General features: G+C 38.2%; 1 protein-coding gene across 4 annotated transcripts in view; it reads left to right on the plus strand.

Annotated features, from left to right (window-relative positions):
- LOC134840753 (serine-rich adhesin for platelets-like) overlaps nt 1-22574 on the plus strand; it is a 181998-nt gene that overhangs the window by 149846 nt on the left and 9578 nt on the right. For 3 of the 4 annotated variants that reach the window (XM_063856774.1, XM_063856777.1, XM_063856776.1), the window contains exons 2-11: nt 3671-3826; nt 5897-6283; nt 6674-9220; nt 10002-10165; nt 13861-14009; nt 14387-14490; nt 15753-15773; nt 16000-16038; nt 18343-18570; nt 21508-21890. In XM_063856774.1, the coding sequence (XP_063712844.1) occupies nt 3685-3826; nt 5897-6283; nt 6674-9220; nt 10002-10165; nt 13861-14009; nt 14387-14490; nt 15753-15773; nt 16000-16038; nt 18343-18570; nt 21508-21890 (4164 nt within the window). In that variant the 5' untranslated portion in view covers nt 3671-3684. The remainder of the gene's footprint in view (nt 1-3670; nt 3827-5896; nt 6284-6673; nt 9221-10001; nt 10166-13860; nt 14010-14386; nt 14491-15752; nt 15774-15999; nt 16039-18342; nt 18571-21507; nt 21891-22574) is intronic. The other variant, XM_063856775.1, reaches the window with a different exon arrangement.

Genomic DNA, 22574 nt, shown 5'->3' on the forward strand with positions numbered 1-22574 from the left:
GTCGGATCTCTTCTTCTTTGGTGTTGGAACCCTTAGATCACTATCTCCGGTACTACCACTTGAGCCCTAGTGTTAAAAATTTCCCAAAAACCAATCTTACTGACCAAAACTTTTACCTATTAGCCCCCCTATAATTACCTCCCTTTATTAATCCGATGCAAGTCGAAACAAGCAATTGTCTAGTGATGACCTGTTTTTCAAAAACAGATAAAATTAGTTCAAAAAACGTAAAAATTTAGGCGAGATAAATGATAAAAATCAGAAAAATAAACCTACCTAAAATTGAAAGGTGACCAATGTCGTCGTTTTGTAAAAAAAATGTCTGGTACTTGATTGTCACGCGTTTTCCTCCCCTCTACTAACAATCTTATGGGGTATTCTCGTTTCGGGTATTTGAAAACTGTCTATTTCCGATCCCCCAACCCGATCTGACCAAGTTACTTACCCTAATTCGATCTTAAATTTGGATCTACTCGCGTTTCAACTCTTGTTCTGAATCTATAGATGGACCGCTCTAGACTCTGAGTCTGCTAATGTAACTAAATCAACGATAACGGTTGTATAGTTACTATAATGTGTCCCCCCTTTTGTACCGCCAACCTGTATCTTAACCAGCCCCCTTCTAACCTCCCCCTATCTAGCCCCCCCTTTCAGCCGAATTTTACCCTTAAGCGCAATGGGTGCTAAACATCTCGAGAGAAAGTCCGTAGAACCTGTTTCCAAGCTCTGCTCAAGTAAAAACTTTTCCTCAAAACAGTGGGTATCCGCTTATTCAATTTTACACTTATTTCATATAATGTAACGTGGATTCTAACGATACCCGGTTGAGCAAGTAGAACACCTCTGAGTACCCTCCTCCGTTTGCTCTGTTCTGCTTTGATCACACTGCTGGCTGGTCAACTGCCCGTTGGTCACACTTTCCACCTGGGCTGGTCACCTGTCCCAGTCAAGTCTCCCAGTGGTCAAGTCTCCCAGTCGTCCACTTTCCCGCTTCGCTGGTCACCTCTTCCAGTCAAGTCTCCCAGTGGTCCGCTGATGTCACAAGCTATCTGAAAACTTTAAAATGCCCCACATTTGGGCACCTGTACAACGTTGCTGATTTGATCAAGACGATCTGTGTTATTGCAAAACAGTATGGGTTTACTATTTTAATTAATATGAAGGTTTGGTCAACCGTATCTGGAAATTAAAGCCACTGTCTTTTTTGAGGTTTCATCGTTTTTTGTTCTTGTTCCTGTTGCTATTCTTTTTTGGTTTTTTGTTTCGCTTTTCGTCTTTTACTCGTTTTTGTCCGCCTAGTGACCACCTTACTCGGTTAGCTAGGCCTCGTTTCGGAAAGCGCACCGGGCAATTTTCTCAAGTTTTCTTAAAAAGCTAACGCGGTACAACCAGAAGGTGAATACATTCCCGTTGAACCGCACGACCGGTACTCTAGAATGGGCATGTAGGTCGGAGCTGTGTTAAGTGGGTTTGATCCCGTAGTCTTGATGTCGTAAAAACACCCAGGAGCGCCATATAAACACTATGTAACATCCGCCTACTTATGTCACATATGAGGTTAAAGAACAAATAGGCCCTATAACCATTGGCTCAAGAGTAGGGGACTCTATCTCTTGTGTTTTTCTACCTCAAGCGGTCGGAGCCGATTCGGTTCACTTGCGACATGAGACTAAAACCCGCTTTACAGCTTAAAAGCCACTACCAAAATATCCCCACTCAAAAAAATAAGAATGCCCCCATTTTCAGGTCTCAAAATACCTAAAATACGCGAACGCCGTTAAAAACAGGGTCGGAACTTTGAGATCCATTTCAAATGGATCAACCTAAAAACTCTCCCTAACTCAACATAACAATTTAAAACACACTCAAAAAAATTAAATTAGGTACTCACATACCAACACGACCTCTAGAATTGTGTAATTAAACTATAAAGCAACTTTAGAATTAATTGGGTAATTAAGTTTAACTCGAGAAGTTTGAAATAAGTAAGTTTTAACTCAAGAAACAAGTTTTTGATCTGCACCATTGGGCAATTTCAGCTGTCCAGCTTTCCACCGAAGGTTCACTCTGGTCCACTCTAGTTTACTTCCTCTCCACTCGCAATCGCTTTCCGTCTTCTGCCAAGAATAAGACAGCTCTACTCTCGTTCGAATTATGTATTGGAAATTGCGAATAGCAATTTCCGGCTGCTATTTTCGACTAATTTCCCGCGATTGTAATTCGAATCTTCTGATCTTTTTTTTTCTGATATTTTCAGTTGTCGCGAGAAACTTGAGCATGACATGCTCAATTCGAATTTTTGAAAAATTGCATTTCACCCCAAAATCCAGACCAAACGTTTTCTTGAAGTCAAACTTACAAATATGACCGACCGGCACACACGACCTTGAAATTTCACTACGACTGAAAATAAGAAAAAACAGAAGAACAACATTTGTTATAACAGACAAGTCAAACGAGAAATAGCAACGAACGAAGAAACTGAACGAAGACCATTCCGAGTAGTAACGATTGTAACTGTACAATCGTTACCGAAGACTTCCCGAGAAACAGGAAGGGTATTGGGACAATTTCACCAGCCTTCCGAAAGGACGATAAGACCGCTCTTTGTCCGGAAACCGGAAGGGTCTCGGGAAGAGAACTCAAACTGTACTTTAACAACTTTTAGCTTCCTGGAATGTCCTGATTTGAATCTTAAAACATCTAAACTCGTTTCAGATAATGAGAAGCTAGGAGTCGAGGGAAAGGCTTGATCCGTCACCGATGGGAATGATGATTTTTATCTACTGAACAAAAACAATAGTAATATAATAAATAAGTAGTAGCCTTGTTTTTAAAAGTGACCTCGTGATCTGGGGATACTGATACCCAGCCATGAGCTCACTATTTTTGCATGTAATTGAGTTAATCTGAGCATTCTGGCCGAAGCCGGAAACAGTAACGTTTTTGTCGACCCGATGTTAAAAGGACCACACAAGGAACTGGCTTTAGCAGAGACGGTAGCTGTAGAGCTGTGAAAGCATGTAGAGCTGTGTTTAGACGCTAGCCAGTCGTTTTACAACCTTGCTTTAATTTCCGTCGATATGTACTTTCGGGCGAATGTTACAAAATTTAATGATGCTAATGGTCGTTTGTACTATTTTTATTTCAAGACTAGCGTTGGGCAGTTGATTTATCTTCCCAGGACCCCGAAAAACTGTTTTAGCTTCCCAAGACTTAATTCCCTTAAGGACCCTTAAAAAACTGTCCCAGCTTCCCAAGACTTAATTCCCATAGTGTTGGGCACTTGTTCTAGGTTCCCAAGACACAAGTGCTGGGCAGTCGTTTTAGCTTCCCAGGACTCAATAATTGGGCAGTTTTTAGCTTCTTAGGACTCAACTGTTGGGAAGTTGGTTTAGCTTTCCATGAGTCAATTGTTGGGCAGTTGTTTTTAGCATGGAGAATAATATGCAGATGTGGAAACTGTAACATCACGGAAACTGTAACATCACAAACAAGATAAAACTAAGCTGATGAACTTGAATCTGGGTGCGAACCCTTGAGAACTGTCTCTAAATCTTTTGCTACTACTAGTACTACTAATGGGATTGCAAATCGATTGATTTCGTTCCGAATGTGTTGATAACCTGTTACTTAAGATTTTCTCCTGTCAAGTTTGAATTTGTATTTCAGATTATATAACTAATGGCTGACACTGAAGTAGAGGTAAAGATGACGGACGAGGAGGTTCACGCCTTGACATCGGATGAACTCATTGAAATGGTCGGTAACAATGAGAATATACCTTACGAGCAGATGACGGACGAACAACTGGATCTCATGGAAGGTGAGCTTGTCTACCTCAATTTTGAGCTCTACCCCAATTGCAAAAAAAAAATCATATTTGTTGCTACAATTTTTGTTTATAAGTCACTCCTTTTTTCTTCAGGCATGTTTAGGCATTATGAACAATTTTTGAAAAAATATTAAATGCAAATATAACAAGACTGCTCGTATCAGGGCGAAGCCCTGAATGTTCCGACTGCCTTTTAAGTTTTATTAAGCAGCAGTAATAACATAAAAAAATTAAATGAAATAAAACAAAATGAAAATTTTTTTTTCTAAAATTTGAAAATTTTTATGAAAATCATCCCCCCACACGCCATATAAAGTACAAAAAGAGAGATTTCGTTCCTTGTAACAAATCAATTATGGCAAATAAGCTTCGTTCAACCAATTTGGAACGATTTATAAGACGGATTAATCTCCGCTTACGCGTTAATAGTGCGAATTATATCTCGCGTTAATTGTCACAAATTGGTCAAAATGGCCAAAATGGCAATCTTTAAGCCCTCATAACTTTACGAAAAATGATCACAGGTGAAATATCTTTTCAAATTTGAGCTCAGGACAACAATACCTTTTGAATGATATAAAAAAATTCCGTCAAAAATGGCTAGTTAAAAAGTCGAAATTTGTCTGAAGAAAAAAAAAACCCACCCGAGCACAAATATTCCGTTACTTTCGTATCGAAAGTCGGAACAATTACTCATCTAATCGATATTCCTTTTCAAATGCTTTTATCTATCTATTATCTATCTATTATTATATATTTAAATGCGAGCTTCACTATCTCGCCATGTTTAAGCTTTTTCAACGTATTATTTTTGCATGTTTTACGAAAGAATTTTTTCACGTTTAAGCTATATCGTATATTGCAATGATTTAGAATTTTTTTTTCGATTTTCCAGTTTGATTTTAGTGGTTATTTCACCGAGTTTAAAATAAGCAGCCCAATATTGGGATGCTGTCCGGAATCACCAAGGGGTTGCGAATTTGGCCTTCAATTTTGAATGGCCAATTTCTTTTTAGTTAACGAGATAAGACAATTTTGGTGATTTTTTCAAAAATATTCAGAAAACTCATATTACCAATTATTTAAAAAAAAAGCTCGTGGTTCCCAACCATGTAGTTGGGTACTGTCAGAGTACTGTAAAGGATTGCGAATCTTGCCTCCAACTATGACTGCTCTAATCCGTGTAGTTTTCGAGATATGACGTTTTTTTTGTGATTTTTTCAGAAAACTTATACTGTTTTTTTTCATAATCTGTAATTCCCAACCCTGGAGTTGGGTCCTGTCAGAGTACTCTCAAAAATTGCGAATCTTGCCTCCAAAAATGACTGCTCAAACCCCTGGAGTTTTCGAGATGTGACGTTTTTTGTGATTTTTCTCTAAAAAGTTTCAGAAAATTTAAATATTTTTCTTTCATAATTTTGAAATTCCTAAGTTTAGTTGAGTGCTGTCAGGGCACTCTCAGGAGTTACAAATCTTGCCACATGCGACTGTTCAAATGCTTTTGGTTTCCGAGATGTGATGTTTTTTTTTCAAAATATCTCCAAGAAATTATCTACAAAGAAATTCGCACATTTTGAAACTACTTATTTGATGAATACACAAATTTATTGTCAGCGTATACCCAGGCGTCTCAAATCTTGCTTCTAAATATGAATGCTCAAATTTTTGTCGGGAATCTCAAGTTAAAAAAATTTCACGAAATTTGAATTTCCCAACCGTATGATAGGGTGCTCTCAGTGGTTGCAAAACTGGCCTCAAAATTTCTCCAGAGGCCCATTAAGTTTTCGAAACGAGGCTTTTATGGTTTTTCAAAATGGGAATTATAAAAATTAAAAAGTTTGAAATTACCAACCCTGTAATTGGGTGCAGTCAGAGTACACTAAAAGTTTGTAGATCTTGTTTCCAATATATGCGGTTTTTCATGAGTTGTCGAAAAAATTCGAAGCACCAGAGGTGCGTTAAATGCTAGTTTGTTTTATTTTGTAAAAATTTTCCTTTAAGAGTTGTATTCAAATGTTGTAGTCGTTATATTTATTCAATACTTTGACATCAATTGACTAGAAATTATGGCCGCCTTCATGGCTAGTGATGAACAGATGGAACTGGAGGCGGCGGCGACCATCAATGAAGAGGACGTTGAGGTAAAAGTTACGAGCAAGCAGCGGATACTTCGTGGAGTGAATAAAATAGACTCAACAAAGTTCTCAAAGTTCAGTGGTACAGGGGCTTCGGAAGGAAATAAGGATAAAAGTGGTCTCGACGAGTCAAGTTTGCAAAAGAGAGTTAAGAGCAAGTACGAGAGCAAGACCATCAAAAAGATGGATATGACCAAAAAGAATATGTTTGTTAAAAGACATGACATGCGACAACGTATGATCGAACCAAGCACTGTGATTCACGTGCGAAAACTCAAGTCCCATAAGATGGACTTCTTGAGCGAAGACCCAGGTTTGAAAGGCGTGATCATCCATGACCAGAGTGGGCTAAAAGCCAAACAACTGCTTGAATTTTAATAACTAACAGTTTTTCAGCCTGTGAACAATTAATCACAAACATAACGATCATTTTTTCAGACAGTCTCAGATTGTTGTCTAAGAGCGACAAATTACCTGTGAAAATCATGCATAAGAGAGCCTTAAACTAACAAAGAGAAACTTTGGATAAATGTCTCATTTCCGGATGAAAATGGACAGAATACTCAGCATTCGGTGAAGGTTTGCATGGCTTATAATTATTGACTTCAAAATACGATGGCACGAATGGAGACTTACCAATAACTTCTAACCATTTAAAGTGAATATTATTTGGTTTAATGAAACGCGCTGCTGATGGTTTTAGAAAAAGACCCAGTTGACAAAGAAGTAGAGATTGGCCGTCTAAAGCTGAAAGAGTTTTTCGGAATCGAAGAAGAATCGGCCAAAGGTAAACAGTCAGAAGTTAGTGAAGTGAAAAAGCTAAACGTCCAAGAATTCCTTGCAAACTTAAGCAGTAACAGTGCAGGAGAACAACAGGAAAAAGAAAATGAGAAACCCCAAGTAAAGAAGCTGAATATTAAAGAGGCATTCAATCCTGATGCACAAACCGGTGAAGATACCCAACCTAAAGAGCAGAGGAAGATTGGCAAACTAAATAGGTCACACACATTTGCAAGCAAAACACACGAAGATGACGATGAAAATGGCGAGGGAGGAGTGAGAGTGCAAAGAACCGAGAGCTTGAGTGTGAAGAAAATGGATATCTCTAAAAGGTTCCCAGCTGTCAACGGAGATCAAAGCGACAAACCAGTTGAAAAGGAGAAAGTAACTGTGGGCAAGATAAACTCAGCAGCCTTATTTCAGAATCAGAACGAGGAAGGCGAGGATTCAAAAGGCGCAGAAAAACAACCAACTCCAGGAAAACTGAACACTGCTTCTTTGTTCCAGCAAAATGAAAATAGCGAGGATTCAAAAAGTGATAAGCCAACGCCTGGGAAACTTAACGCTGCGGCGATGTTCCAGCAAACTGAAGATAGCGAGGGATCTAAGGCATCTGAAAAACTGACCCCAGGAAAATTGAACACATCTGCTCTTTTCCAGCAAAATGAAGAAGATAACTTCAAGAACACCGAGAAGCCCACGCCTGGAAAACTAAACGCGGCTGCAATGTTCCAGCAAAACGAAGAGAGCGATAAATCTACAATGAGTGAAAAACCTACACCTGGAAAAATTAATACTGCTGCTCTTTTTGAGAATCAAACTGAGAACGAGTTGCCTATAAATAGCGAGAAGCCTGCTAACGTTGGTAAATTGAACGTTGGGGAGTTTTTGGCAAATTCTGATGGGGATAAAGCAGAGCAGAAACCTAAAGTTGACGTCGGTAGGTTGGATATATCAGCGGTATTTGTACCAGATGACAGTTCTACTCCGGAGAAGAGCAACAAACCAGCTGTAGAAGTTAAAAAACTGGACATTTCTGCAATAATGGCTCAGCAGGAAGAAGGTGGGACTCAGACGACGAAAGAAAAGGAAAATATACCAGAAGCGAAGAAACTAAACCTGAATGAGTTCTTGCAGAGTAACGCAGAAGTAAAGCTGGACAAAGAAGTTCCTGTGAGCGTGGGAAAAATTGATCTGGGTTCGTTGAGGGCTGCCGCAATTGGGGAAGAAGAGGGTTTAGAAGGAGGAAAAGAAAAGGAGAGGAAGAATGTTGGGAAGTTGGACACGAGCAAGTTTCTGCAACCAGAGGGGGATGAGGCAGAAAGAAAAGAGAAGGAAAAACCTGTAGTGGGAAAGATACAAGCCGATTCGATCAAGTTTGATGCACACAAGGACCCACAGGAGGTGACTGAAGAGACTGAGGTTGGGGTTGGAAAGTTAAATGTCAGCCTGGATATGTTTGTGCGCGGCAGCGCCGAAGAAGAGGAGGAAAGGTTAAGACAGAGTAAATTGGAGAGGCAGAAAACGATCAGCAAAATAGATACCAGTGCGTTATTTGTTTCTGAGGCGGACGCTGAAGCGGAGCGGGAGAGAGAAGAGAAAAAGAAGATAGAAGTTGGGAAATTGAATCTGAATTTGGGCAAAGAGACTTTCGAAACGGAAAGTGAGCAGAAGTTAAGACAACTAAGAGAGGAAAAGGAGAGTAGGTTACACAGTATACAGAAAATAGACACTCGTACTCTCACTTTTGACAATGCCGAAATCGACGAAGACAAACAAAAGATGAAGATTGAAAGACCAGTGCAGGTTAATAAACTAAACATAACCGAAGAGCAGTTGTTTGCACAATCAGAACAGGAAAACAGTGGAAAGGAAAAGCAAACAGTAGGAAAGATAGATAAAACAAAACTTGATTTTTCTATATCGAGCACACCAGTTAAGAGGACTGCCGAAGATGCTCCGACTGAAGTGAAGAAACTAAATGTAACTGAAGCGATGTTCCAAGCAACATCTGGAGTTGCAGATGATGATGATGGAACCGGTAAGCAAGGAGGTAAAGTAAAGAGAAGCAATACAGTCGGAAAGATGGATGCAAGTCGGTACAAGCTGAAAAGTGGGACCGAGGAAGAAGGGGAGGGGGAAGGTGCTAAAGAGAAAGGAGAAAGAAGGAGTGTGGGAAAACTGAATGTAGGGGGACTCTTCAACTCCCAGGAGAGTGAGCGCGAACTGGAGGACAAAAAGAAAAGAAGCCAGAAGAAAAACCTTCAAGAGCTTCTGCAGGTTGAAAAGGAATTGAGTAAATTGAACCCTGTGGATCCGGGTTCGATGCATGCTCAGCACAAGAAGGGAGCAGGAAGTAGAAAGAGCGTCCAAGTGGAAGGAGAAGAGTATGAAACGATTGAAGATGAATGCGAGGCAGAAAGTGTCACTTTGGCCCATACTGCACCCTCGAATATGTTTTTGGACAACAGTAAGTGGAGTGAAATGGTTTATGTGGCGAAGAACACTGAAGCTAATAGAGAGACGGAAGCAGCATGCGAGTGAAAAGAACAGAATGAAAGGACCATAACTCACGTGGCAACCCATTAGTGAAGTAACATCACAAAAGACACCATAACCACCTATTTCCACTCTAAAGAATGTGTTCGTAGACCATTGCTCACTAACATCTCACAGTTATGAAAAATTACCGAAATTCTAGTCTGAACATCTAATTTCAGTAGAACTGTCTACAAATTAACTACTGACATCACAGGCACCAACGAATCTTGGGTTTTCAAAAGAATCTTGTACTAACTCTGCTAGGCGCTGCAATTACGGTTTCCGCTAAAAAAAGCAGTTTAATTCGAAAAGTGGAAACGCAATTTTTTTTTGGTCATTTGGCCTGTTTTTTCAAAATTTTGCCTGCTTCTTTTAAGTGCCTTGGGAGAGCTCGGAAAATCAATTTGGCCCGCCTAAAAAAGGTAGAAATTTTCGACAGTTTTTTGAAAAACCGCTCCCTCGAAAATTCTAGATCAGCCCGGGTGTAACTGTCATGCCCGATAATGACCCCCATGATAATTAAATCCTCGGTAATAATCACCAATAACAAGAAACAGTCAATTGAGTGCATAAATCTAATTTGTAGTCATCATTAACAGTCGGTGTGGTGTTGTCGATTGACGAAGTCGTGTCACGAAGAATGAACCATGGTTGTTCCAGAATAATGGTTTGTTAGGTACAGAGTCTATTATATATCAAGGTATTTTCAGGCGATGGTGCTAATCAAAAGCTAGAAGTGACTACTGACACACCAGCTGTGGAGGGAGGGGGAAAGGGGGAGTCCGCCCTCACCAATGGAGACAGCCAGAAGCAACCCACCTCTGCCTCGCCAAATCAGACGCCACCATCTGCTGCAGCACAGAAAGTAGCAGCTGTAAGTTAAACCTAAAATGCCTTTTTTTTCGCGATGTAAAAATTCGAATCACGTTATTTCAAGTTAATATAAGCATCATGTGTGTTTGGCTTTTCAATCTTAGAACGCAGTTGAAAAGCAAATGTGTCATCAAAAAACGCTTATATCGTCGTTAGCAGAATAGATGCGTCACGTCATTTCGAGATACTAGTTGCTGATTTTCTTGTACTATTGTACGACCTCGATCAATTTGAATTTTGCCATTATCGTCACATTTCCAAGAACACATAAGAACGAACAGCTTCCCCTGCGGTATGAGTTGTCCCTTTTTGATATAATCTGAGTTCACTTTGTTTTCCGGTTAAGATTTTCCGTCGCGTAAGTTAACTCACTCCTTAATTGTTTCATGCCACGCCCTTCGATGTAACTTGAGTTTTGTCTAAATAGCGATGATTCTTTCGATTAATTTTTCTGCTAACAAAAACGATTCTTTACTGCTAAAAAACTTTGGAGTAAGTCCAGAAGTTCCAATTTGTTATTGTAAATTTTATAATATATTTACTCTTGCGATAAGCAAGCGTATTACAATCGGGTACCAGACTTTTTCTCGTAAATAACTCGTCTGGTCTCCTTACCTAGATGCCTCTGTTAGCTACAAATTTACCGCTGCAGATCAATTTTGTGCGTGTTAGCATTTTTAATATGTCCTCTTCGAAATTTGCTTTTAGCTTGGTTGTAATTCTACCAACTAGATTTGTTGAAATATAATTTTTTTCGTTCTTTTTTGGCTTGATAGGTTTTGACCTATATTATATCGGGTTAGTGGTCTCATTTTGCGTCGTTATACGAGCGAAGAAACTTTTTGTGTGCGTCTATGTGTTTTGATGGTGAGGGAGACGAGTTTTTTTGGCTTCAAGGGTCTGCTAAGGTATTTTTGGCTTTGTTACCGCTTGGTAATTTTTTTCTCTGTTTATTTCATATTATTTTTGTTTCAAAACTAGACTTATTCATTTTGATAGATCTAATTTTTTGACATTTTCCATTTTTCACCCTTGCGATAAGCAAGGGTATTGTATAATTTTGTTTTCGACTTAGCGGCTTTCTTGTTTGTATCGCAAGTGGCGCGAAGCTCAGCTTCGCCATTTTGTAATATTTGTTTTTGATTTTTTGGAGATTCTACAGCCTTGGGCTCACCTAATTTCATTAAGTCTTTAACTAGAATTAGTTGTTTTGAAAGTGTTCCGAACCTCTTGATTGCGATAAAAATGATAACATAACCCGTTTGTTTTGATGTTGTGGTCAGTAGAATTTTATCCATTTCTAGCACTCGAGAGCAAATCTCTTTATATTAGTGCTATTAGTTATTTCCTCATAAATGACTTTAATTAGAGTCAATTCAAGGTAACTCATTCATGTAGAAATTAATTCAGGATAGTGCGAATCATGTTTGTACGATATTGTATGAGAATCAAATTTACCCTTGTTAAAGGGTTCCGTTGGTTTTCAAACCTACGAAAAAAGTTTTTTTTTTACTTTTATGATGGTCTCCTTTGAATTCTGTTCTAATTGTAGCTTACTTTTGCTTCAGTTAGGTTTGGAGCGCATTAAATTAGGTTTAAAAATAATAAACACAGTGGTAAGGCGTTCACTTTGAAATCGTCAGATCGTGTATTCGATCCCATGCCATGGCAATGATAGTGTGTGAGGACAAGCTCTCACTTGACCGCCAGCTTCAGGTCTACCACAACCTGACCAAATTTGGCTGCAATAGTGGTACCACGTAAAAAGTTCTAGACGCAAAAAAACGGCCTTGAGTCGCAAAAAACAGCTTAGCTCAGCAAAATAACACTGTCTGGAATGTGGGGAGATAATACAAATGGACTATCCTCGACTGTCAAGGCCTACTGATAGCTCCTCTGCGATTCGCAGGAACTACAATTATTATAAACGAATAAAAAAAGTTGAACATTGATAAAAAAGAGTTATGAAAAAATTCAAGTTTTATTGCATAGTTCGTTTCGGTTTCTAAAGGGTATCAAGTTAGATTTTTCGCGGCTCTACTTTTGATTTTTTGTGGTTCCTTTGTGAACAGTTTAAAAGAAACAGTAGTATGTCAGCCCCCAACAGACAGTTTTTCGTTTTTTTTTCGGTTCTAACCTTGACAAGCATTGAGCGCAAAGTTAATAGCAGGTAGCATCGGCTACTTAAAATGTGGCTCTTTTCGATGGAGGCCGCAACGTTCCTTAGACTCGGCGATAGCATGCGGGACGCGCCTTAAATATCAGGCTATAAACAGCTAAGTGGTTTGAAGTCAAAAAGCCTTCAAGTTATAAGAATTTTCATGGTCGCTCTTGCTGTTATATCTTGTCATGAAAAAGCTGTTGTATTTGGCCGTTAAAATGAGCAACATTATTGTGGAATAAAAGTTTACGAAATCTGCTTTGAGTCATCCTGACAGCTAGTCAGAAATGACGCATATTTGTTAGGTCGTGTTTTAAGAGTCGATGAACGTAGTTCAGAATTTTTTTTAGGTTCTGATGATTTTTTTTTTCAGGAAAAGTCCAGGTAAAATTTGTTCAGGCTCTAAATTACTTTTTTGCTGTTTGATTTTCGATTCTTTTAAAATTCAGATCATTTCTTTTGTTAAAAGGAAGGCAAACTCCACTATCGAACAGCAAAAGAGTTAAGGTCACGAAACACATGATCGGCTTCTAGTTGAGTCAGTCGAATTTAATTTTCTGATTTTTCAGCGAATTAAAAATTTTACTTATTGATCCAGTTTTCTCAAGTTCGCTTAATTTTTTTAAAAAAAAACGAACGATCAGTCTTAAACTTTTCTAGAAATTCAAAAAGTTTGAAGGCCATCTATTTTTTTTGTTATTTGAAAGTTGAGATTTTTTCAAAATAATGTCAGTGTTTTTTCTATTTTCTTGCGTTCATTAACTCTTTTCCAAATGTCTTTTGGCTGTTTGTTTTCAGAGTTTGACTCGCAGTTTGAGTTTTGATTTCTATGCAAGTTCAATTCAATTGTCTTTGTTAAAACGTATCTTTGCAATGTACGCTCTAAATCACACTTAAATAAGGCGTTTTGATTTTTTGGTTGTCCAGGAAAAAGTCTTAAAAATTGCTACGCTTAAGTTTTGGCGGTTTGAGTTTTGATTTTTTTATGTTCAAATCAATTTGCTAAAAGAATGCAAGTTTCGCTTTCGATTAATGAGAGAGCAAATGTCACGAAAAATATAAAAGACTTTGTTTCAGGACATAAGTTTTCAGAACTCTCTGCGGTATAAAAAGTACCCTCCGATCTGTTTCTCAAATTGGTTAGTTTTTGCAAAGAATTGCCATTAATAGAATTATTAATATACGTATTTTTTTTCTTTAAAATTGGAAAGCTGAAAAATAAAAAAAAAACGTTTCGGTGCCCCAGCGGTCACAACTTTCTGATGGATTGTTGTCCTGTTCATTATAATTTGGTAGTTGAAATTGGTATCCTGAAATCATATAATTTATTCTGAAAAACTTTGACGGCTATCTTCTAACACTTATGAAAATTTTCTCGGCGATTGCCAGTAATAATGAATGATTCGTTGTCACATGTTTCTCCCATTCTAAATTGAAAAGTTATCTGTGAACTAACTGTTCTGAAATGACTGTTTTTAAAGCAGATTTTGAATGCCTTCCTTATAAGTTTTCACCGCCATGTTCATGACTTATAGAATGTGGGATCAGTGGATGCCTCGCAGATGTGTGTTGTGTGTGGCAAGAGAGTATATGAGACGGAGAGAATAAGTGTGAACAGCAAGGGAGCTTCCAAAGTGTACCACAAGAGCTGCTTCCGATGTGCTCAGTGCAACAGAGTCCTATCGTAAGTTACCACCAGAACCAGGTCAACTCTCAGAACCAGGCAGCCGCCCAAAATGCATATTTTTACAAAAAAAAATAGCTCGTCCATATCCAACAATAAATTTCAATGGGCTCCTGTCGAATTGACCTATCTTTGGGCTTTGTTGCTGAAAACCTGAAACTTCTTCCATATGCATGCTTCTGTGATGGATAAAGACTTTTACGGTGCTGACTGAGAAAACAGTCTAGACACAAAGACCAATAAATCGAATTCACATGCTTGGTACAATGAATATTCTACCTAATGTTTATCACTGGTTTCTGGGCGAAACTCAGCAATAATGATCTAAGCTCATTCAGGTTTCCGGAAAAAGGAATGCTCTACATTGATATTTTCAGAATGGGCACGTACTGTTTGTCAGTGAACGGAGAGGTCTACTGCAAACCACACTTCCAACAGCTCTTCAAGGTCAAAGGATCGTACAACATCGAGTCTAGCAGTGGTGAGTCAATTTAAGTTGATTTCTATGCTAGGAACAACCGTTGGCTCAGTTTTATTTAACTATATTAGTCTGACCATCAGCGATAGCTGCTCATTATTTGGTGAACAAATTGCCGACTTATTTGTAAGTTGACAAAAACTGAATTTAGATCATCTATTATACCCAACGAAAGTGAATTCAAGCAAACCAAGAGCAAAGCTCTTCAATCCCGGGTAAAATTGAAAGATTTGTATTATTACGTCATAGCGCCAAGCCGGTAGTGTGAACTACCTACTTTCATGATTTTATTACTTGTATTCCTTGTATTCAATCATGTAAATAGAATATGAAAATCGCTGAAAGTTGAGGTATCTGGGAGGCTGTTTGTTGGTGTTGTCATTGTTACGCAAATCGAACTAAAAACATTTACAACATAAATCAGTTACGATATAGTGACTAACTGCAATCTAATAACTTATAGATAGATTACAAACGAAAACGAACAAACAAGAACGCGACATACGACATAGCAGTTCATTATTGGGTTCGAGTTAGGTTCCTGGTTTTATAGCGAGTCTCTCTGTTTCTCTCTCTCTTTCATTCGTTATTTATCTATATACTGCGGTTTGGTTTGGGTTTCCTTTGAACACTGCTGATAACACCGAGCAGTAGAGCAAGTGGACATACATGCGTATAACAGAGCCTAGCAATTCATGGCTACCTAGTTTTGACCATGAGAAGCCGCCAATAAACACTCTTATGCGAATGCGAAGGGAATATGGCATATAAAAGCTGTTTTGAAGGCTGGTTTCCAATTTACATGTACATGCAGGGCTAAAGACTCGGAGCTTCAGGGCAATTTCAAATTGAGTTTATTGCCTTTTAAATTTCACTTTCGCATGTTGGACAGGTCTTGGTTAAAGCTTAACTTAGTTGCCTAGCAGAAGTAACATGGATTATTGAACCAATTTATAAATTTAGGAAAAAAATAAGTTGTGTTCAACGTATGATAATCATATTTTTGAAGGCTAATTGTACTGATTACCAAGAATAGTGTATATAAGAAAAAAAGTTTTGAGCATATTTTTTTTTGGAATGAACATCTTCGTCACCCATCAAAACTAACTGCTTAAACTTCTTTGATGGTATCTAAAGCTAGACTAGAGCTCGCCTAATCGATCATTTAAAAATTTGTGCAATCATTTGGTTTTCGATTACTCTAACCGATCGATTTGCGGATGATTAACTAGTTTCTGAACTAACTGTGAGATTGTGTGTTACAGGTGCTCTCCGAGACTTCCATCGTGAGTTCAACTAAATCTCTGTAAATGGGCATGATTTTGTTCCTCTATCATATTTTATTTTTTGTTGTATATATGTACAAATGTCTGTGCTCATCTTTCGCGCCATTTTAGACGAAAATTACCGTCAATTGTATTTTCTCGTAATCGGATTGTGTTCGAATTTTATCGGGAGCTTAAATTGTTGTAGGAAGTTTGGAATATTCTCTTATAAGTTTACCTGTTTCAGAATCATCAGCAGAAAATGCAGCCAACTTGTCATCTCAAAGTTAGTAAAAACCTTCCTTTTAAGCTTAAATCTCAAGCGAACGCATCTGTTGTATTGCGAGCTTACTTCTCTTTTTTTTCAACTTGCATGAATTAGTGCTCAAATTCAGGACCCGTGAAGTGCTAAAATTATATTTGATAATTTAATAGCATGTTTTTTCTGCTTAGTTGGTACGGCAGCGTAGAAAGTTGACTGCGTGTAATTTGGCCAATCTAAATGAAGTAACCTTTTCGATCGTTTCTAAGTTTTCTCAATTTTGAAAGTTTTGGTTTTCGTCCTTAGACTATTTTAGTAGGTCTTGTCCTACAGTTTTCTAAGTTCATTTTACAGTTTTTTTCAGTTGTTGCTAGTTTTTGCTAATCCTTCACTTTTTTCTTTAAATTTTTTGTGCCTGTATACACGTTAAACACCGTGAATTGTGCGTAGCTCCGCTTCTTCACCACTGTGAATAAGTTCCTTTTTTGTGAATGCCGTTCGTATGGGGCTTGTATTCCGATTTCATGCTCTTTTCTGCCTGACTCTTTGAAGTGCTTTTAGTGCCGATGGTTTCGCCTTTGAATGTGCGCTCTGAGCCACATCAGGGGGCCCATATCTCTTCATTTTTGGATGGTAAGAGGCAAACCCAGGTGGCATTCTTTGTTACGTTTCAGTGAGGCGTAGCTTATCAGAATGTGTTTACCTGCAGCAACACGCGTCATTTAGTTTTATAACCAGACTATGCGGTCCCTGTTATTCGCATGTCGTTTGCTAATGTTGTTTGAGGATGCGTATAAAAGATACTTATTTCAAGCAGATGAAACTACAGTACAATTGGATAGCGAGAATGTTTTGTCATTCTCCCATTTGATATTGCTGCCTGTTGGTATTACCATCATCGAATCCAATGCATCTGATGACCAGGATTTGGTTTGATTTGTTTTTTTTTAAAGCTAATGTAGTCTAATCTTTTGTCGTCTGATGGTTTGTTCTATTTTTATTAAAGGTACATAGTAAGCGTGTTCGATGAGTCCGTGGACTTCTCGTGAATCTTTTGTGTAAGCGTTTTTTTGGAACCTGTATTGCTCTGTATTTTATGGCTTGGTTTATGGCGTTGTAGTTTCAGTTGAATTCAGATTATTGATTGTCTGCTCGTCGGCTATTACTCGTTTTTCCTTCCATTTGATCAATGAGAGATAATTGGTAAAAAGAACCATCTCAAAAATCCAGAAAAAAAGGCCTGAAGATGCTGCTTGCAATGGTTAGAGAAGATTTGATCCGACGGAACTTCGTTGCCAGTAAGCCAATCAGAACCCATTAGCCGATTAAACCCCCTGAAATCACTACCTATTTTGACCGAACATTGTTATTGCTAGTCTTCATCCTGTGGCGCGCATCCTATTAGAGTGCCTTGATCATAATAGCAGCATCTTCAAGTCTCATCATTTGGAAAACTATACCTCGAAATCCTCGCTTTGTCTTTGCTTTAAAAATCATCCCGGCGTTTTATATCCACTGGTCGACTAGTTCTTGGAAAGGAGAGTTAAAAAATGAGTAACAGCGGAAGCATTCTGAATGTAAGCGGAGACGTTGAGACGGTGCTGCGCCTGGTGAGTCTGAAAATAGAGTCGGTAGAAGAAGATCTGCAGTTCTACTCTAATCTGGACTGGACCCACCGAGAACTCCTGTCGTCTATGACTTCCATATTGTCTCACCAGCATCACCTCATTTCTCTCTCACTGCAACATTTGCACCAGCTTACCAACCAACTCAATCTAGTCACTGATCAAATTGATGGTGGGAACACCGCCACAGGCTATAATGAAGAGACGGAGATTGGTGATAGTAATGATAATATCACTAACAATAACCAGGAGCAGCAGTTAGGATCCTGTTCCGAATCCTCTTCTTCCACTGCTTCTTTGCAGCGTCGAAGTCCGAACACTTCAGTTGACAAAAGAAACGAAGGTGGAATTGCAGTGCATCTGAACATATTCATGTCCTATTTTCATTAGAATTTTGATTTCTTTTGGAACTTGCGTGTTATGCTGAAGTTTTGCGGTTCACAACAAGTTAAGCGAAGTTGTTCGGATTTTTTTTCAAATGGTTGAATTGATTAATTCATAATACTTGAGAGGTTCAGTGCGCTGCGCAGAGTTGTTTGGTCTCTATTACCTGGCAATTTTTTTGATCTCGATGTCTTGGAATAATTGTAATTATTTGCTTTGCGAAGTGTGAAATTGGTCCAAAATTGATTGTAACTTCTGCATTTTTGTCTTTTAACTATTGCATCTATTGAAAGGTGTGGAAAGATGAATGGTATTTTAGACGGAGGCGAAAACGGAGAGGGCGGTAGAATGAACAATGGTAACCATGAAGACGAGGACGATGAGGTGTCCCTGCCGGACCTGAAGAGTCTCAAGTCTCGCTTCGAGTCTGTGGCCAATGGGGAGTCACAGGAGATGGTAGTGATAGATAGAGATAACAGCAGTGCCTCCTCTCCCACAGCAGCAGCCAATGTTTCCTCTCTGAAGAATCAATGGGCAAATAATGCAGGTGAGGTTTCAATGTGCTCAACTTTTTAACGACGACAACAGAAAAAAAAGGCGATTGAGTTCAGTATTACGCCCTATCAAACGCGACAAAGATGTTCTCGTTGCATGTTTGCTTTCGAAAATTGTTGAAATTTTTTTCACTTTGGATAATTGCAAAGTTTGATCTCAAAATTTATCAACTTAGTTATGAACTTAGTGAAGACTCTTATATAGGTCTTTTTTTTTGTCAGGAAAGTCTTAAATTTTGTGCACGTTCAATTTTGATTTTTCGCGGTTTACTTGTGATTTCTTTTTAAGTTCAGTGCATTTCTATTGTTAAAAGGAAGGCAAACTCCTCTATCGAACAGCAAAATTGTGAAGGTCACTCACGAAAAACGTGATCGACTTCTAATTTTGAAAATGGAAAATAATTATCAGATTTCCCAGCGAAAAAAAGGTTATACCTATTGATCCAGTTTTCTCAAATTGGGTTAATTTTAACAAAAAAGTGTCCATCATAAATAGTTCTACAAATTCGAAGAGCTTTAAGGCCATCCAATTTTTGGTTCGAAATTCAGAAGTTTGCTGTCTGACTTTGATTTGATTTCCTATTACGTTCAATTTCATTTGATATAAAGAATATAAGTGAGCTCTCCATGAACAAAAGGGATAATGGCGCAAAAAATGTGAATAGTTTTTTAAATTTAAAATTGACCTTTATTGACCGAGTTTCTAACAAAATCTAAAATTAACCGCTTTCAGTTTTTGTTACGACCATTTGAAAAATGGAGCAACTTGTATTCGGTTGTTTTAGTTTTTTTTCCACGCAAAAACAGCTACTTTAAATAATCATCGGAAAGAGTTGAGTGGTATATCATACTCAAGCCCTTTCACTCGCGATTCCCAGTGTCGAGAAAAACCAGATTTTTCGTCTTATTCGAGCGAATAAAGCGAGCGAGCTGGCTTACAATAGCTTAATTTAATGGCTTAATGCTTGCAATAGCTTAATTTAAGCCGTAAAACTTAAAATCTATTTGAGTGAAGTTAATTTTTTGAGTATTTTAGCGCCTTTTTGGAATCAAAAATTTCAAAATTAGAATTTTTGTTGATTTTTTGGAATTTTTTTGTTGATTGTTTTTTGTTTTTCGGGTCGTTTTTCTACTAGAATTGTTTTCCAATTTGCTTATTTTATTATTTGTCGATTTTGCCTGAGCTCGAGTTTTTTCTTATCACAGCACTAATTGGAAAAAAAATGTGTGGCGTTTTTTAAGACTATGGTCGGAACATTCTGTGCTACTTGTACAGTAATCGGCTATCCTTGTTTCTAAATGGTTTATTTTGATGAAAAAGAAAGAAAATGGTAAAGATTCTTCAAGAGCTATTTTATGTGATGTATTCGAAAATTGAAAAATGTTCAATCAAAGTGTCATATGTTTTGCGGTTTCTTTCAGTTCATTACAACTTCTTCAACTGTCTGTTGGCTGTTTTGTTCACTCTCAGTGAAGCTCAGACAGCCAGTTGAGATCTTAATTTATGGAACTTAAGTGCCAACGTTTTTTTAATTAATGACAAAATTTATCCGTTTTCGTGTATTCTTTTCGAGCGATTTTCTAGATTTAACGATATTTTAGATTTGATTTTCTCTTTCCTGTTGTGGCAGAAGCACATCTTAAGTTTACGATTGGTTTGCTATTTTTACTATTTCCCTTTTCAAAAACGTGTAAGATTGTTTCCTGCCTCACTTTAAATATACGTCCGAGTAAAATTATATTTGCCTTAGGCTTTACTTTTTGCCGATGTTTGATGCTTTCGTTTCTCTATAAATTGCTTACCTTTTTCAGAAGAAGTATATAGTTGATCAATTTGCCTTAAGTTGGTTTCTGCAATTTGTCTTATTTTTTTCATTTTTGCTTGCAGTGTTTTCCTGTGCCTTCAGCGTGGAATTTATAGAAGTTCTTCGGCCTTTTTAAACTGAGCTGCTTGTTTAGTTTTATTTAAATTGTTAAATATATGGTCTCATCTTCTTCCATCATCTCTTAGTGGAAATTTCTCAACAGTTTCATGGATCGTAACGAACATTAGAAGTTGTTTAGTCGGCACTCACTACGTTGTTTTTGACTCTTGACATACTAATATTTCAAGGTAAAGACAAACCGCTTCAGATCTATGAGTTGTGGACTCAAATCAGGGGCGGATCTAGGGTTTTCTCGAGGGGGGGGGGGGCCTTTCAAAAATTTTTTGAAAATTTTGTTGACCTTTTTTCTAGATCGACCAAATTGATTTTCCGAGCTCTCCTAAAGCAATAAAAAGACCTTGGTCAAATTTTGTGCGCCGCAGGCAAAATTTTGAAAAAAAACAGTCCGAAAAAGGCATTTTAGGGACTTTTTGGAAAATTTTGTGTGCCGCAGGCAAAATTTTGAAAAAAAAAAACAGTCCGAAAAAGGCATTTTAAGGGTCTTTTTGGGAAATTTTGGCCACAAAATTGCGCTTTTTCGGCGCGCGGTCCCCCTTCAAAATTAGTAGATATTGGCGCTGAAGGCGACTTTACAACAATTTTAGGGTTCGTCACCAAATATGGATATCTCAAAATAGTACCAAGGAGGGAACCTTTGGGTCGGCAGGGGGTCGAATCCCCGAGGGGGGGGGGGGGCGTTCACCCCCCCCCCCCCCCCCCCTAAATCCGCCCCTGACTCAAATGAAGCGAGTCTATACTCACTAAAATTGAATCTTTGTTGGATTCGTAGACGACAAAGTCAATACAGTTTTGGGATCAAAGCTATTAAATTCCGAAAGTTGTCTTATCCGATCGACATATCCGTATAAATGAGGCAGGTTTTAATGTGGTGATTTATTTTAAAACATTTGTTTTTGCTAATTGGTGCGTTTTCTGATAGAATGGAAGTTTTTGATAGATATAGACTATGTGGTTCATCGATAAATAGTACTTATGTTTGTTTAGTGGGTCGGTCAGAGTCGGTGAGAATGAAGGACGACGAAGTGCAACTGTGCAGAAGCGCCAGTCAGTTGAGAGCCCAGTTCGACAAACCCAATCAGCACATGACTACAGCTACTGCACAGGACAACACCCCAGACGGAACAGAATCTTCCGAGGACCCAAAAGCCCAGGAAGTGATGTGTGTCTCGGGGGGATTAGCATCTGTGAAGAGTATGTTCGAGGGGGGCAACAGGAATGCACAACAGCCAAGTGGAAGACAGGTTGCACAAGATGAGAGCTTGCAAGCGGCTATGGCCAGAAGCTCAATCTCTAGTAAAACAATCTTCCAAAGTGGAGGCGCAGAGCCAAGCAATGATGACAGTGATACCACAGCGAATAAGTCGCAAGTAAGATTCATAGTTGCTGAAGCTTTATGTGGTTAATTGCGGTTTGCTCTATTGTAGCGGTTAGGGAACTGCTGTTTCAATCAAAACCTGTTTTCTAGTATGATTACGCGTTTAATTAGTAACGGTATCGCTACCGGGAAATATAACTCATCCCTGTTGGAAACTTAATTCGCGGAACTCTTTGGAATCCTCAGTGTACTTTACCATATTAATTTCCAGCTACTAGTTTTGCTCGTTTAGTGCAGAGGCAATGCACATAATTGCGGCAAAAAAATTCACAGTTTTGAGTCCAAGTTTTTGTAATTTGAAAGTTTATTACCTAATGGAGGATTCTGCTTAATTTATCGGTTCAGTTGCCACAGTATTGACATTTCTTCTGATTAAAGCAATTTCCATTTTGTATGAATTGTTTTCTTTATTTTCTATTTAGTCATAAGTAAACAATGAAGTTCATTTTATCTTAAGTTATTTTTTATCTCATTACAAATTTTGGAAAAATAAATTCGATTTTTAACAACTGATGCCTTTGCCTGGGTTGAGTTTGCAAATTAACTTTCACGATTGAAAAGTGTGCAAGGGAATGGAAGAATCGTGTTTACTCTAGATCTTTGAAAAATATGATATCCTTCTTTCTTATTAAGAGTAATGACCGTAGTGAGTACTCTCATATAGGTCTTGCCGATT

The sequence above is a fragment of the Symsagittifera roscoffensis genome, chromosome 2 (assembly GCF_963678635.1).
Source record: "Symsagittifera roscoffensis chromosome 2, txSymRosc1.1, whole genome shotgun sequence".
Taxonomy (NCBI): Eukaryota; Metazoa; Xenacoelomorpha; order Acoela; family Convolutidae; genus Symsagittifera; species Symsagittifera roscoffensis.